This window comes from Aricia agestis, chromosome 5 (genome assembly GCF_905147365.1).
Source record: "Aricia agestis chromosome 5, ilAriAges1.1, whole genome shotgun sequence".
In the NCBI taxonomy this organism is placed as follows: Eukaryota; Metazoa; Arthropoda; class Insecta; order Lepidoptera; family Lycaenidae; genus Aricia; species Aricia agestis.
In genome coordinates this window covers 11,615,627-11,633,829 of record NC_056410.1, presented here as the reverse complement: position 1 = coordinate 11,633,829, position 18,203 = coordinate 11,615,627, and the positions used below count along the sequence as shown (strand labels likewise).

At 35.6% G+C, this 18,203-nt stretch overlaps 1 protein-coding gene across 1 annotated transcript; it reads right to left on the bottom strand.

Annotated features, from left to right (window-relative positions):
- Nucleotides 1-4,184: 4,184 nt before the first annotated feature.
- Nucleotides 4,185-5,390, bottom strand: LOC121727108 (lipase 1-like). Its single transcript, XM_042114787.1, has one exon. The coding sequence runs from the start codon at nt 5,388-5,390 to the stop codon at nt 4,185-4,187; it is 1,206 nt and encodes a 401-aa protein (XP_041970721.1).
- Nucleotides 5,391-18,203: the final 12,813 nt, after the last annotated feature.

The window sequence follows — 18,203 nt, the reverse complement described above, 5'->3', positions numbered from 1 at the left end:
TATTTATGAATAAATAAGCTTAGTAATATTTGCAAAAAGACTGATTTTGTAGACAGTATTATCATATTTTGATGTATACTTTAGTATGGGGGATTTAGTTTAGGGATTTGTGTTATTTATTTGGTATATTTTCATAGCAAATAAAAACTTTTCAACGGAAAAAGTATTTTACTAACACTAATCCACAAACCGATTTACCGATTTTGTTAAAATTATTGGTACGGAGATACTTTGATTCCCGAAAAAGGACATAATATCTCTCTCTCTCAACCGAGCGCCATGGAGACCTAGTAGGTTTCTTACATTAGGTAAAGCTGATAAAAAAATAGTAAGAGCGTTTTTTAGCATTGGGTTCAGAAACTGCAGCCATTTTAAAGTTTTGAAAAAGAAAATTTATGAAGAAAATTGCATAATAATAAAATTATAAATATATTTTAGACAACAAGGACTAAGACCCAGTTTCATCAAGCAATGTTAAATAAATAATGGCTTGTTAAATCAGATAACGACCTGTTAGAGCTATCGAGCGTACCACCAAACGCTAATGTCATGTCAAATCGCCTAACACGGTGTTAAATTTTAATTCCTGCTGGGGAAGTCCGTTAAATATATAACAGGCCGTTATAATAGCCAAAACAACAACTTTCAAAGACAATATCCAATATCAATAAAAGAATCTGTTTTGACTTTTGAGTGTTGCCGCCATGTTTCGCCACATCCTTACATATTATTTATTATTTTTCATGTTATGCATAATTATTTATTTTCATTTTGTCAAAAATGTAGCCCTCGGATTTTCCTTGACATTGCAAATACACTGACTTGTATCAAAATTACTAAACCGAAATAAGTAAATAAGAGTTTGTATCTTAATTCATGTTTTCAGCTTTGACAGATCATAATTATTAACCTGGTAAATTTAAAAGAACTATTGTAGTGTAACAAATGTATGCGATCAGTGATATTTTAATTTGGTCGCATTATCTACCAGATGACGTATTATACGAATAAGGTGAAAATGACACATTGCAGCCAACACGTCGTATTAAACTTGTACCATCGAGGAAGTTGATTCCTATGCAATTGACAGACCAACGTTATTTGGTCGAATATGTCAATTCAATGTTAATTGTGAACTGTCAGCTGGGTTTGACGTAACGCAACCAAACTACTTAGGTCCCCGATTTGCATAGGAATCAACTTCTCTGATAGTACATTGCAATTTCGTCGCCTTATAACAAGAACGAACGAATTGAATGTTATTCACTCGTTGTTCACTTAACATTGTATTTACTAATCCGCTGTTAAATTTTTACTGTGGGACATAATTATTTTAACAGTCTGTTTAATTTTCCAAGGTCCGTTAAGTAATGCCTTGTTAGGATTTAACAAACAGAGGTTGGTGAAATTTGGTCTAAATCATTTAGTTTAGTGCAAAATAAAATATCTTATATATTTATTTTGCACTAAACTAAATGATTTAGTCTTATGATATGATGATTTTGTTATCGCTTAGTTAGGAAAATATGAAGCTTTACTTTTTTATATTCTAAAATGTCCTTACAGGCTATATACCTAACCTTTGAATCGTCAGTGTTTTTTTTTATTTGGGGTAAGTATACATAACATTATTATTATCCTGACAAATCCGATTACATTTCAATATTCAAAAAAACATTTTTTTAACCCACCACGTGAGAAAACTGATTTTTATACCATGATAACTAGACACATGTCGGAAGCCTATACAAGCTTAATCTGACACCCTCGAGCTTTTCCCGAAATCTCCTCTTCCCCTTCTCAACTATAGTAAAAATTTATACAGAACGAAATCATGAAGTATTTTATCGACTCTTGCACGAAGTTATATTAATATTATATTTTAATAATATTACTACAGTCTAACCCAGGTGTTCCCAATCCTTTTTAGCCTGCGGCGTAGTTACACATAAAATATTTTGTCACGGCACCCTACTCTACCTAGCTATTAGAAAAAGATACATAAATAAATACCTTTAATGATTATAGTTAGGTTAAGTAGTTAAATATTAATAAACAAATATTTAATCATCTAACAGCTTTATATAATAAATATTATAATTTATTTTTACAATATTTTTGGTTTCGAATAATGATGGAGGATCGACTCACGGCGCGGCGCGGCGCCCCATTTGCCTTTCCACGGCGCACCAGAGCGCCGCGCCGCGGCGCACAGTTTGGTAACCCCTGGTCTAACCAGTTATTTGTTTATACACTTGACCTCTCCACACGGTCATCGCGATATGTCATTGTAATCGTACGTTGCCATTTGCACACTGGTATTTAAAACGCTAATTTTGTCATTGGCGAAATATTTCCGACTTGGGAGATTGAGTATCTCATTAAACCATTTTGTGAAATTGAGATTTTAATATTACTACATGTATTTAAATGACAGCATCAGATAACTATCTGATGCTGTCATTGTTCGTAGACAAAATATTATATCTGGTACATTACTCAACTGTTTGTTCTAAAAGTTACAATTATTAACATAACTCTGTTATTTTCGAAATAAAATGAGAGACTGGGACACTTAAGCGTCCGTTTATATTTTTAATCCTAATTGCACAGCTCTTACATTATTTTTTTACAAAACTGTCGATTTTATACTCATACTGTAGCTCATACTATACAGGCTCTAGAAATTCAATGTCCCAAATCTTGCTCTCTCATTCATTGTAGGTATGTACTATCAGAGAAGCCGATTCATAGGCAGATGGCGGACCTACGTAATTTGGTTGCGCTATGTCAAATCCAGCCATTCGAGCCATCCAGATCTTGACTAACTATTAAATTGACAATTACATACTCGACAAAATCACTAAGCTAAGTCAAGAAATTAATTGAAAGAAATTGATTCTGAATAGGCCTAGGCCTATTCGGACATCTAAAGTTAATATACCTAGCGGAATAGAGCAACAATTTCGGGCTGTCAAACGAAACCGAAATTGGTTTCATCTGTGTGTAAAAATATGTATATGTATACACTGACACAAGTATGATTGAACATGATTTCTATGAGATTAAATTGTCAACGTGCGGCACGTGCCGACTGGACTTCAAAAAAAGAGTGCTGCTGTCATGTATTACACGTCTCTTTTTACCACGCAGTGTTACTGATCATGGGCGTACCGAGGGGGGGCAGGGGGGGGGGGGGGGCAGCTGCCCCCCCCTGGATCATGTTGACGTCCCTACTAAGTATATTATCTAGTACTTTCATCTAAAAAAATAAAAAATTAAGAACGAATTTTTGCCATTTGTTTGCAATACAATATTTTTACAACTAAAAATTATTAATTTTTTATTCTTTATAAACACCTAGCTTATGAAAAATCTGATTTGCCCCCCCCTGGCACCAGAACCTGGGTAATTTGCCCCCCCCTGGCCCAGAACCTGGGTACGCCCATGTTACTGATAGTGACATCTCTCTTGCTCAGGCCCCTGTTTCTCTATTCCGCTAGGTTTATTAACTTTATGATTCAGACTCTATTTCTTTCAAAATCTTACTCTCTCATTCATTGTAGGTATGTGCTATCAGAGAAGTTAAATCATAGGCACATTGCGGACCTACGTAATTTGGTTGCGTTATGTCAAATCCAGCCAACAGCTGGACTAACTATTAAATTGACATTACTCGACAAAATTACGTAGGCCTATGAATCAATTTCTTCGATGGTATACTCCGCGTTCCATTTGATACATTAAAAACGATCAAAATAGGAGGCATTTTGAGCGTTTTGATAGTTTTTAACATCAAATGGAACGCGGATATAATGTACCGTAACTGAACATAATAGTATATGTACAAATTATGTTACATAATAAATTATCGCAATATCCAAATTTCATATGCTTATTATATATTCATGTTTTTACAATGTCTATTTTTCATTACCAATGGGTTACAGAATACTAAAACTAAGAAGTTTTAGCATTCTGTTATAAGCGACAGTAGTTAACTGGCAAGCAACACGGAAACTGATACAGGTATGTTTGCGATTAAATAGATGTTTGTTTTAAAAACTCTTTAATAAAAAACAAACCTGTCATACAATTTTAACTAATAATAAAAATATAGCTAAGTCCATAGGTATCTACTAAAGATATGAGTATTAAAAACAATTATAATTAAATGATATCTGCTACCTTAAAGTGTTAAGTATTTCCAAAACAGGTCCGTTTACAATATCATTCATACGCGATCCAAATATAAACTCCAAGTGAGTAAACTTCAGGGATTTATCTATCGGGATATACCTCACTTTACCTCTTACGCGGTTTCTTAATATTTTCACGTCCTCCGGGGAGGCAAACCAGTCCGATTCACTCACGAACATTGTCATGGGAACAGTCACGCGGGAGACGTCATAATCCGGTGGTTTCGGCGAGGAATACCTCCGCAAGTTCAGAGCTTCGCCATAATCGAACCTACAGAACCGCTTGCTGTTGACAGCTTGGACGAAATGGAGGAGGGTTTTGGTAGAGAAGCCCGCCGCCGTGTGCGTCGTGATTATCGGCAGTCTGTCGCTCACCAAATCCGTGAGGGAGTTCAGCCCAAAAATAAGGCTGATTTCCAGGAGACACAGCGTGTTGAGCGGCGACGATACGTTGCACACCTCGGCGTGATACAGTTGATTCAGCTCCCCTCTGTTGGCCAGCTCGTATATCTTTTTCTGCTTAAAAAACGAGCTCAGCGCGTCAATATTCCTGGAAACGACACCCACGAGCGGGTGTTTTATATTGACCAGCCAAGCCACGGGGGCGAGCAGAACGGCCTGATCTATTTTACGATTGTACTCCGGTCGGAGGCTGCACAGGACCAAGAACGTCGTGGACCCCTGCGAGTAGCCGACGTACGTCAACTTGGGGCTGCGGGTCGCGGACAGCACGTAGTCCACCGTCGCGGGAAGGTCCAGGGCTCCGATTTCTTCGAAGCTGAAGTCCCAGTATTCCTCCTTTGGAATATCTCGGGTGTGGCCCCTGCTGTATCTGTTGCCTCGGCAGTTGAACAGCCAAACGTCGTAGCCGGCGTCCGCCAGGAGGAAAGCCAGGGAGTATTTGGGGCCCGCTACGACCCAGCCGTCGGAGCTGTCGCCTATGCCGTGCACCAGCACGACGGGTGGGCCGCTTCTCCGCACCCGAAACAATTTCAACTCGAATCCGTCCTCCGTGTACACGTAGTGCGTCTCCGGTTGGTAGTTATATTTCTGTAGGATCTCAGTGGTGTTCAGGAATATTTCCGGATCCAATTGACTTCTTTTACTTTCGATTATGTATCGAATGTGGAAGCACCGAGCTCCGGAGCACAGGACCTCGATCAGTGCGAGCGTCAGGAGTCGCCGAAACATTTTCGTGTTTGTGCGGTGTGCCTCGATCTGGCAGCCGGCGACTTATCGAAACGAGCTCGAAAAAGTCAATAACTTTGCCGAGACGAGCCTGGCATTGAAAAAATAACACACGTGTGTATTGTGTATGAATAAACTTGAATTTTACCTTGTTTTACCATAGTAGCAAACGAAGCTAAATAAATATTTGTGTAACATTTGTAATATTATTATTTACATTCCTATGCACGGTCAGCTACTTGACATTGCACTCTCATGAATAATTGCTGAAAGTGTGTCGGTTGCACTCCGGGTCCCGGGAGTGTCGCGTCGGAAGAAGTAAAAAGGAAAGCGCGCTAGAAGAGAGGAGGATTACTTCGTGTACCCTGCCTCCGTCTTACGAATTTTTGATCAGGTCAAGTGTTTTGACGAAAACAAAAATACAAATTTTACCCATCAAAAAATAATTTGCATAACACCGCTGTACAAGATTTCATCACATGTTCTCCGCCAATCAGACTACATTGGCGATTGGATTATTTGATTTTACCATTACTTCAAATTACAAACTAGATGATGCTTGCAAGTCCGTTGCGCCTTGCAAGCATCATCTAGTTGCAAAAATCGTTTATCACGCGGGAACCGTACATTTTTCCTGGATAAAAGTATCCTATGTCGTTTCCCGGGGCTGAAAATATATCCATACCAAATTTCAGCAAAATTAGTTCAGTGGTTAGGGCGCGGCGTGAAGAGGTAACCGACAGACACATTTTCGCACAGACAGACAAGTTTTATAATATTAGTAAAGTATGGATTGTACGAGAAACAATCGACACAGTAGAATAAGAATACTACTGAGTACAGTACTTATTTGATATTTACTCTCAAAACATAATATTATATGCCAAAAAAATACAACGAAAGGTTCCTAGTTATTATGATTCTTGAATACTGCGGTAACAACTCTAACCTTGCCCTTGTATGTCCTTACTACATTCTCACTTCCTACTGCTGTTATAGAGGTCAACTACCTGTTTTAAATAACGTGATATTAAAATTATCTTTATTTTCGCAGATCATTTATCATTGTAATAATAATCCGAGTAACAAAAATTGAGACCATTGCATCCGTTGCGAATAATGTAATGTGTATAGTGCTTAAGGGTTCCCGCAGACTTACAATTTCAAGTTGGCCGACTATGATCGTACAAACCACAGAGATAGATCAAGATAGAAGCGCCATGTCGCTCCAATTTGTATGAACACGAGCGTGTCACTTTTTTCATAGCTACTGTGACGTCACAAGAGCGAATTTCGAATCGATTCCGCGCGTATGGGTATTCCCATCACTAAAGCGCTCTTGTGACGTCACAGTTATAGGTATGAAAAAAGTATTATTATTAATTAAGTATCAAAGTCTCAGCCCGATCGGTTTAAAGTTGACAAAATTTCATACAAACTTTCATCCCCTATTTTATCCGCTTGGGGTGGAATTGATCAAAATTCAAAATCCTTTCTTAGCGGATACCTACGTCATAACATCTACGCATGCCTAGCTCGATCCGTGTAGTGGTTTGTGCTGTGCGCTGATCTTTGTTTTAGCTTCGTGGCGCTGATAGATGACTATGTCAGTCAGTCAGTCGTCACCTTTGAGTTATAAAAACTAGATAACGCCCGCAATTCGTTTGTCACGCGGAGACCGTACATTTTCCCCAACAAAAACTATCCGTTTTCCCGTCTTTTAAAGTATCGCCATACCCACCTAAATTATGGTATCAGCCATTTAAGCATGAAGAGGAAGACACACTTTCGAATTTATAGAATTAGTAATGATTTTAAATTTTATTCCTAGTGCTAGCACTTTTCTATTCCAGATGTTTAACTTAGGTACTAGTACTTTAAAACATTTAGGTATACAGAGTGCAATTAAACCTTCCTGCCAATTTTTTCCAGGGCTTGGGTATCATGAGGAGAGTCCATTTAGTTATAAAAATTGGGTATTAGTTTTTTCTTTTAATTACATATTTTTTCCCATTTAAAATCGTTGCAGAACTGTCACTCGCGGCGCGGGGTAATGGGCGGGGGTGACACGGGGGGAAGCGCGCGCGCGGGAGCACATCACGTCCATTAATTGTAGGGTTTTTTTAGGATAACTTTTGGAAGCTATTTCTCAACATTTTAGTACTGGGTGACTATAAAAAAAAATACGTGTACTTATTTTTATTTTTAACAAGGATCAATATGTCAAAATTTGGCAGGAAGGTTTAATTGTACCCTGTATTTTATACGCACGTGATTACTGAGGTAGACCGTATACTCAAAAGTCACAGTAAGTACACTCTCACTGTACTGCAAATTGCAATAGTAGGTATTCCTACTTCAGTACAGATTTATGAGAAAATTATAATTAAGTAGGTAGGTACATAATATAAACATTTACCAACCATTCACAACTAGGTATTCATTGCCATTAAATATTATAAATTATAATATAGCAATAAGTAAGTACCTAAAATTTGATTACGGCTTCACGGAACCATAAAATTATATTTCTCTTCAGCAGCTCTGTGTACAACATTACATCATGTATTGATGTCATATTATCAATATTTTATCCATTGTCTCGGTCCATATTGTCTGGTATAGTGAGTGCAACTGTTGTGAACACTGATGAGAGTTCCATAAAGTTAATTTCATCGAAAAATTTAAGTAAGTATGTTAAAATATACTGTTATTATATAGTTTCTACTAATTATGTATAATGTAACTATATTCAGCCTATCTACTAATAGGTAAGCTTATCAATACTTAATCAATTAATAAATTTAAAAAAGTCGTTAAAGAACGTTTGTGTGCTAAGGCTTATTATAAGGTAGGTACTTAACTGATTTTCTCAATGATAGCATACCTTGGGAAAAATAAGCTGACAAACCATAGGCCGCTTTTATAATATAATTAATAGTAAGTACCACATTTTTACATACTTAGTTTTATTTAGCTTAAGGCGAGGATAAAACCCAATTTGTTATTCCGTGACTCCCGGTTTACCTAGTTCCAATATAATAACGAAGTGTTAAAAAATATGAGATATAAAGCACAATATTCAAAATACCTTAAACCGTAAACATTTTAATAAAACGTAATACTTTGGCTGTAATTAATTTACAAACTCACCTCCGAAAAAACTCTATTTTATCGAAATATAAGTATTAACTAGGATAATTATACATTTTATTTGAATAAATTGTTAGTAAATGTATATTAAAATTTCTTTAACCGAACAATTTTGTTTCTTAATATTTATTTCTAAAGATATTTTAAAAAAACATGAAAAATAGAGAAGATCCGCCCTTGTTGTCACAATTTTATGCTAAGCTAAAATGAATCTTATTGCGATGCGTATACGCTTGGTCTTTGGTTGTGTGCAAGGTTATCGTTTTTGATTGAGATTGATCCCCGCCTTAAGCTATTATTGTTATTTTCCACCTTTTTGGTAAAAGGTGGCCCCGTGCGAGTTTCTTACGCCGGTTCTTCTCGGCGGGGTAGTTCCCGAACCGGTGGTAGGCCTTATGTAGACTCGACGTTCTAAAAGTGTTAACTTCGTTAACCTACTTAGAAATAAATATTTTCATTTCATTTCATTCATTAAAGCTACAACGGTATACAAGGTGTAACAAAACTTTAGAGTACCTGTGTGTTCCTTGTAGAGAGTTCACTGTGAAAGAAGCAGCGCCAAAAGAGCATTTTTTTTAGATTTGTATGAACATGCCCTTTCGCATCATTTATTTTTCCATACAAAGGGGGAAAAATAAAGTAACTCCTTCAGCCCTGCAACTTTTACAGCGAACTCTATACAGGGAACCCATACACACCTTAAAGTATTATCACTTGACACTTAGTTTTGTTACACTCTGTATAACTGGCATGGGTTAGTTACATACATTTTTAAATTAAAACGATAATAATTATTGTACTTAAGCTTGTTTTCAATTGCGGAAGTGGAAGCGGACGGTTTGATGTGTCTGATCCTGGTCTGATCATATTGTGTAGGTACCTAATGACTAGCAAAACCGTGACATCTGCATCATTTCCGGGCGGAATCACGCACACAGTTTATTTCATGATATTTTATAATCAGACATATCCTGACAGCCGAACGAAAGTTTTTATTGATTCTCACCATGAGGGCAGAAGCTATTTGTATGGAATTAAAATAGAGCCTCTTGGCACACAATAGTAACCTAACATTCGAAAGAATACCAATTAATAATTTAATATCTACCGTGCTTGTGGTGGGAAGTGTCAAAAAACCAGCCAAGTAGGTACGTGTCGTGCCAGCTACTACGCCCAATATAGGGTTCCGTAGTACCGCTAGTTTTTGATAAATTTTGTATAGTCAATGAATGCACATTTATAACATGTTTTACACTACTAACTACTAATAACATCATCTTAGTTACGTTCAAAGGACATTGAACGAAAAGTTCCTTTGTACTTCTACGAATACATTTTTTTTAGTTGATCGACTATTACTCAATAACTTATGAAGTCTTCTTAGCCGTGACAGTTTTCCTTTTAAATTCAGCATATTTCCAACTCCCGTGAAATTTTTCACATTTCCAGAAGCAACTATTTGGCTGGTTTCAGAAGGGGGGACACTGGACTCTAACGATTTTTTCCACTTTAAAACTTCATATTGCACAAATGGATCCCTACATCGGAAAATTACTTTTGAATACTATATTACATATAGCGATGTGCCGACTAGTCGGTAAAGCCGACTATCCGGCCACTTTTGTAGTCGGCAACTAGTCGGCGAATAGTCGGCAAGAACCGCCGACTATCCGGCTTTTTTTTATTTTATTATTTTACTATTATTGAAATTATATTTAACAAAAACCTTGATAATCTTAAAATTAAATGAATTGTTTCTGAAATTACTGGCTGGCAAAGAAATATCTTTTATATCTACATTTGGATATTACTTAAATAAAAAATTTATCATAAATACCAAACATAATGATATCTTCTTCAATGAACATTTATAACGAAAATCTATTCTTATTTAAAATTTAAAAGACTCGGATTGTAGTAACAAGTTAGGTAAAAATTAAAGCAAGTAAAAATATAACCTGAAAACCATCAACTGTATCATGACGTGAACATAACCAAACCACGATCCGACACGTTCGCAGGCTGCGTAATGCGTATAATGCCCCGAATCAGCAGTAAACGAAGCGTTACGGAAACACCTGAAACCATGATCGGTTTGGCCGACTAGTCGGTCGATTAGTCGGCTTCTTTGCAACCGACTAATCGGCTAGTCGGCTAGTCGGCCAAAGTCACGATCGGCACATCTCTAATTATATATTTTAAAACAACCTATCTAAGGACACCCCACCGTGGAAGCGAAAAAAAAAATCACCCCCGCATTGGTGTACGTATGGGAACTGGGAAGTACCGTATTTTTTTTTGAGATTTTATATACCTACTTAAGTACCATTTTGTCGGCATCATTAAGATGTGCATTCATCCCGAATTACAGCTCTGTAGGCTTTGTAGTATCTGAGCAAAACCGCGGACAGACAGACAGACGGACGGACGGATAGACAGACGGACAGACGGACAGACAGATGGACGGACAGACCGAAACTTTAAGGGTTCCTTGTTCCATGTAGCCCATAAATTTTATTAAAAAAACTTTTAGTGCAAGCGACACAACAGAAAAGCGAATGCCCTCTGTCGTGGCCGTCAATTCACTTAGGAGTCGATCACGGTCGCTTGCTACTAAAAGCTACTAAAAGCACTCCATAAAAGCAATAATTAAATTCGCGTAACGCAATTTAGTAAGACGATGCCGCCGAAGGTGCCTCGGTGTGTGCCCTTTATGTATTACTTCGATGTACGTTCACCATGTCGGTTACTTTGCTCAAATGTTTCGTTTGAAATTGAAGCTAAAGAGTAAAGAGTGACGGTCTTACCACAAAAGATCTAAACATATTCTATTATGAATGATTTTTTTTCTAATCAACTGTTCTACAGGTGTTTAAACCTTTTGTAGTAAGACCGTGAGTGTTTAAAAAAATATCAGTTATACATACAACCTGCTATAATATTATTATTACGGTTAAAGACTTTATTTCTCAAAAAGAATTACAATAATTCACTTACTTGAGAACATTGACTAATAATAAGCAAACTTATTCTAGCGCAAGACACAGCTTATATATAACATAAATAATACTTATACTTACAGTTATTATAATTTGAACACATCTTTCTGCAATATAGGTCAAAGAAATTCGTTTGACACACGGCACATCACACACCGGCCGGCTTACTACACTGCACAACCTACCTATTTATATTTTGGTACTTCTGTTACACATTTTCATAAACTTATAATTATAAATTACATTTTGATATCTTCAGAGAACATAACAAAGTCCAAATTGTCTCAATACAAGTTTATAACTGTTAATTACTGTAATAATTTTTTGTATTCAAAAGTGTAGGGTACATAAAAATATCGAGCTCTGTGTTATCTAAGGCTCGCGCACACTGTCAAGATATATCTAATATAATATGCAGAAGATATATTATTGTTGATTTGATTTGTTATTGATGCTAATTTTGATCTGTAATTTAAAAATTAAAATAAAATGGATAGCAGAATGTATTTTTAGCACTAAACTCGAGAACGGCTGAACTGATTTCGATATTTCATTCTTGTTATGATTTAAACCTTAATAGCTAAGACAAGACACATCAGTACAATACAAACTTATTAAATATTATGTTTCTAATCTTAAGTAATTGTGGTATTTTCTATGATATGTGCTTTTAATTTCTTTTTAAATGTATTTAAAGATTTTGCCTGCTTAATATCTAATGGTAGTTTATTGTAAATTTGCGCTCCTTCAAATAAAATGCATTTCTTTCCATAGTTTGTCCTAGGATTTTTTAAAGAGATATTATTTGCCTGTCTAGTTTTGATTTTTTGAAAACAACCTTTAGTAGTAAATTTTATTTGGGTATTTATTTCATTATTTAAGATTTTTTTGATCAAGATGCATATATTAAGTTTATAAGTTTGGTTTACCGTAAGAATTTTTGTTTCTTCATAGATTTTTTCTGTATTTTCTAAAAAATTATAGTTAAATAGGGCTTTTATTATCTTATTTTGCATTGTTTGAAGCACTTTGAGATCAGTTTTAAATGCAGTTCCCCATATTTCTATTAGGTATTCTAAGTGGGGCTTTACCATCGAATTATATATTAGGTATTTTACCGATTTAGGGAAACAATGGGATATGTAGCGAAATGTGCCACATAATGGTATAAGTTTTTTCTTTATGTATTCTAAATGAGATTTCCAATTTAATCTATTGTCAAGAATTAAACCAAGATATTTCTCTTTACTAACTTCGCTTATAGGGTCATTATTGATAGTAAGTGAGGGATATTTTGGAATTTTTTTATTTAGTGCAGAAAAAATAATATAGTTTGTTTTAGATGTATTAATTGTAAGTAGGTTGTTTTGCATCCAATCATATAGCAGGTTAAGATCTTTTTGTGCTTTTTTTATAATATTGATTATCGAGTGACCAAAATAAAAGAGGCTAGTGTCATCTGCGTATAAAGTAATATCACCTTGAAGACCTAATTTATGCAAATCGTTGATATAAATTAGGAATAATAATGGCCCCAGTATCGATCCTTGCGGCACACCAAAATCTATCGTTTTAGGTTCACTTTGTGCGTTATCCAATTTCGTAATTTGTTGCCTATTTGACAGATAAGATTCTATTACTTTATAAGCCTGACCATCAATACCAGCACTTCTTAACTTGGATAAAAGTTTACTATGACTCACTGTATCGAACGCTTTTTTTAAATCTACAAATATGCCTAAAGCTATCTTTTTGTTATCAATGTTTAGTTTTAACGAAGTTACTAGATCAATGGCTGCTGTTAAAGTATTAGATTTAGGTCGGAACCCATATTGTTTCTTAAAAAAGTAGTTTTTAGACTCTAAAAATTTTGTTAAACGCTTGTGTATTATCTTTTCGAAGACTTTCGATAGAATCGGTAATACCGATATTGGTCGATAGTTTCCGGGATCTGTCTTAGCACCAGATTTGTAGATTGGGCTTACTTTTGCAAGTTTTAAGGAGTCCGGAAATATACCGTCTCTAAGACATTTATTGATACATTTAACAAGGTTTTCTAGTATAAGTTCCTTAACACATTTAATTGATTTAGTTGATATTCCATCCAGACCTACACTCGTATTTGCATTTAGGCTGTCTATAATTTCGGATACTTCGTCAATATTTGTTTCCTGGAATTCTGACAGTAAACTCTCAGTTGAATTAACCGTAGTTATGGCACGAGGTTGCGAATGAAATTTTTTTGGAATTTTTTTCGCAAGCTCGTATCCTATAGTGGAGAAAAAGGAATTAAAACATTCACATATTTCGCGTGTATCTGAGGCAGTGCCAGCATCAGTCTGTAGTCTGGGTGGAATATAGCGATCCCTTGTTTTACCATCAGTTAGACTATTTATAAGTTTCCACATTTTGAGCGGCTGTTTAGAACAATTATTAAATAAATTAAAGTAGTACTGCTTTTTAGTCTGTTGAATGCAATTGTGTACCTTACGTCTCTGGTTCAGGAAGAGTTGTTTCAGGTCTTCGTTTCCCGGTGATTTTTGCCACTTATTCCATAAATTATTCCTCACATTTATTGAACACATTATATTCTTGTTAATCCAGTCTTGGTTAGTCGAGTTTTGGTATTTATATTTTAATTCCTTTGACTGTTTTACTGAATTTATTATATCTTTTTCAAATTCAATATAGTTGTCTTGATTAGTAGACATTTGTGTCTTTATTGCGTTGTATAATTTTTCATAGTTCAGTGTTTCATAAGCTATTTTCTTTTTTAATTTTAATAAAAGACCCCTAGTCTTTTAATTTCGAAATATATCTGTCTGTGGTCCGAGAAAGGTGTGTCTATTAAGGTCATGTGATAAAAATTATCCTTCAGAGATGTAGCAACGTGGTCTATTACAGTTGCGGTAGTCTGCGATTTACGAGTACAGTAATCTTTGTCAATTTTATTCAAAATTTGTATTCCATTTTCTTTAAGCATGTACTTATATTCCTTGACATCTTTTTCTTTACTGAGTAAATTCATGTTGAAATCTCCAAATATTATAGTGCGTTTTTTTCTTGATATTTGTTCATTAAATTCGGCCAGAAAATTTTTTGTATTTGATGTAGGTTGTTTGTATATAGCTCCAATATTTAAAGAAAGGTTTTCGAGATGTATCCAAAGAAAATGATTTGATTCATAGGTCTTGTCTTCTAACAGTTCATGTTTCATATTTTGGTGTACATAAATAGATACTCCTCCCCCCTTAGTCGTTGTCCTATAATTATAGTAATGTTTGTAGTTTTCTAGGTTGAGTCTTTGGGCCTCCTGCTCATTTTTAATCCAGGTTTCGGTTATAACAATCACATGTATAAGTTTATTCAAAGACTTTAATATGCACCTGAGTTCATCATGTTTACCTTTTTTTACCAGACTTCTAGCATTAGCATACAAAAAATTTATTGTTTTATTAGTATTAGTTGTTACTTCATCATAATTATCTGTAATTTTAAATGTTGTTCGTGAAGTTTTGTTTACGATTTCCGATATCTTAGTGGTCTCTAGTTTTTGATTTTTCTTTGATTGTTGATTTTTCTATGATTTTAGGAACCCCTTTAATATATTTTATTATCAAATTGTCTTCGCCGTTTTCTCTCCTTTTTTCTAATTCAATTTTGAGATTTCTCATATAATTTTGTTGTTGCATAGTTTGGTCTGGATAAATCTTCACTCCATCTATGCTTATCTTATTTTTATTGCGTAAGACTATTTTCGGGATTTCGTCATTGTAGAAACATATTTTTAAGGACCGTGACTTATTCTTGTTGTATTTTCCAAGGCGTATAAATCTTTTGTAGCTTGGGCAAGAAGGATTGACAGTATTTATTATTTGGTCTATTATACGTTTGTCTGCTTCTTGTCTTTCTTCTTATTATCCATAATCATTAATATTATAAACGCGAAAGTGTATCTGTTTATCTGTTACCTCTTCACGCCCAAACCGCAGAACCGATTTTGCTGAAAGGTGTGGACATACTTTGAGTACCTACTTACCGTGAAAGGAGAAAGGATACCTACTTACTTTTTTATCCTGAAAAAATGTACGGTTCACGCGCGATAAATAAATTTTGACTTCACGTCATGTCACGTAACGTCACGTCTCGTCACGACACGTCACTGCATGTCAAGTCACGACACGTAACATCACGTCACGACACGTCACTGCACGTCACATCACGTAACGTCACGTCACGACATGACACGACACGACACGTCACGTCACGTCACGACACGATACGACACGAGTCACGACACGACTTGACTATTACTATTCAATTTACTCTCAATGAGCCCTTTTATTTGATACCCATATAACTATTACAGAAGTGCTAATAACTATTTCCCTATCTTGGCTAAGGCTATAATTATTGGATATAGAATGACATTACATATTTTGTTTCCGAGTTACTCTCAATAAGCCCTTTCATTTGATACCCATATTGCAGAAGTGCATTAAAAATAACTATTATTATCTTGAATGAGCCGCCATATTGGATGTAGAATGACATTAAGACATTCGTTTTCAAGTTACTTTCAATGAGCCCTACTTTTAATGAGGTAGTAATAGGTATATATTATTATTAGGTATATTAAGGTCAATTATTATAGATACCTAACCCAAACAATAATTGACCATATTTTACAATATCACCGGCCACTGCAATGAGGAACTCTTTTTAGAGTGACTACTTACCAATTACCATTATTGCGAGTAGATATAATGGAAATAATTGGAGGACAATATTGCGCTGATTTCCATTTTGTATGTTAGTTCAGCAGCTGCAGCTGTAATGCGTTTTTTAAACATTACTAGCTCGCGAATTTGTCAAGTGTTTTTCAATCAAAATATTATTAACGTAGTAGTTAGTATTATTATTTATTATTAATTGTGATTTGTACTAGATTTGTGTGAAGCACTAGCTGAAAAATATTTATGTGTGGATTGTGAGTATAATAGTATAATATCTTACGTGGGAGAGCCATGCTTCGGCACGAATGGGCCGGCTCGACCGGATAAATACCACGTTCTCACAGAAAACCGGCGTGAAAGAGCGCTTGCGCTGTGTTTCGCCGAGTGAGTGAGTTTACCGGAGGCCCAATCCCCTAACCCCTACCCTATTCCCTTCCCTACCCTCCCCTATTACCCTATTCCCTCTTAAAAGGTCGGCAACGCACTTGCAGCTCTTCTGATACTGCGAGTGTCCATGGGCGATGGAAGTTGCTTTCCATCAGGTGACCCGTTTGCTCGTTTGCCCCCTTATTTCATAAAAAAAAATAGTAGACAATTATTACGTAAGCAGTAGGTACGTACCATACTGAAATATTACGCCCTCTTACAGAACCTAATAAAATGGGTAACTAAGTAACATTACTATACCAAGGGAGGGACACGGAATATCTATGCCGCAGGCCGCAGCCTACTGGTTAAAATAGCCCTTCAATCAAACAGCAATCTGGGGGCACGGCAGTGCCCCAGCCAAGCTTTTTAGCAAAGGCACGACGCGGCCGTACCATACTTTTCTCGAAGCGGTTCGCGGCTTTTTCACACCCCCTTTATCTTCGATGTTAACAAAGCTAGGGATTTAGAATTTCGGTCACTAGGAGCGAGTATTAAAACTAGCTTAACCTCCAAATTACGTGAAATTTCGATAAATAGTTTAATAGTTACAGATGGTCAAAGTTACTACATTTTGTCACTCACTGACTGACAGATCATCAAAATTCTAAGGTACTTCTAGCAGACGAACCTTGAAATTTGGTACCCGGATAGATCTTTATTCATAATGAAAGGAAAAATTATGAAAACGGCCAAGTGCGAGTCGGACTTGCGTACATAGGGTTCCGTACCGTAAATTTGTATGGGAGCCCCCCTTAAACAATAAGTTTATTTAATTTTTAATATTAATTATTAAAGTTAAAACACAGTTGAGTATTTTCTGAAATTTTCGAAAAACCTTACTGCTACCATTATGGATATAGAGCAAAAAACGGGGAAAAAATCGTGTTTGTTGTATGAGGCCCCCTATTAATAATTTATTTTATTTTAATTGGACTATTAGATTTTATAACGACACCAGAAATACATAATTTGTGGAAATTGCAAATATCTAGCTATTGCGGCTCTCGAGATCCAGCCTCGTGACATACGAATGGACGGTGGACAGACAGCGAAAACTTATTAATAATAGGGTCCCGTGTCCCGGTCCCGAACATAAAAAAAACTTAAAAAAAGAAATGAAATCCCATCAAAACATAAAATGTAAAAGGAGCCAAGCAAAATATTGCATAGTACAATCTGTCGTAAAAGTTTTCAGATCACATTCAAGCCAAGCCTTCAACTTTGTAATTTAAATCAACATTCAGTAAATGTATCAATAGATTTCTTTATTTTATAATTATTATAGTGGCTTGGCAATGAGCACAAGAGAAACAATTAATATAAAACTGCATATGAGGAGGATTTCATACTTACACGTCTGTGTAAGTATGAAATCCTCCTCATATGCAGTTTTTTAGTTATCTGTGTTGCCGTCTGGCAAGCGTAAATTGTTTTAGTATAATATTAAGTAACGACGCATGTGGCCGATAGTATCAATGATATTCTACTTATACAGATAT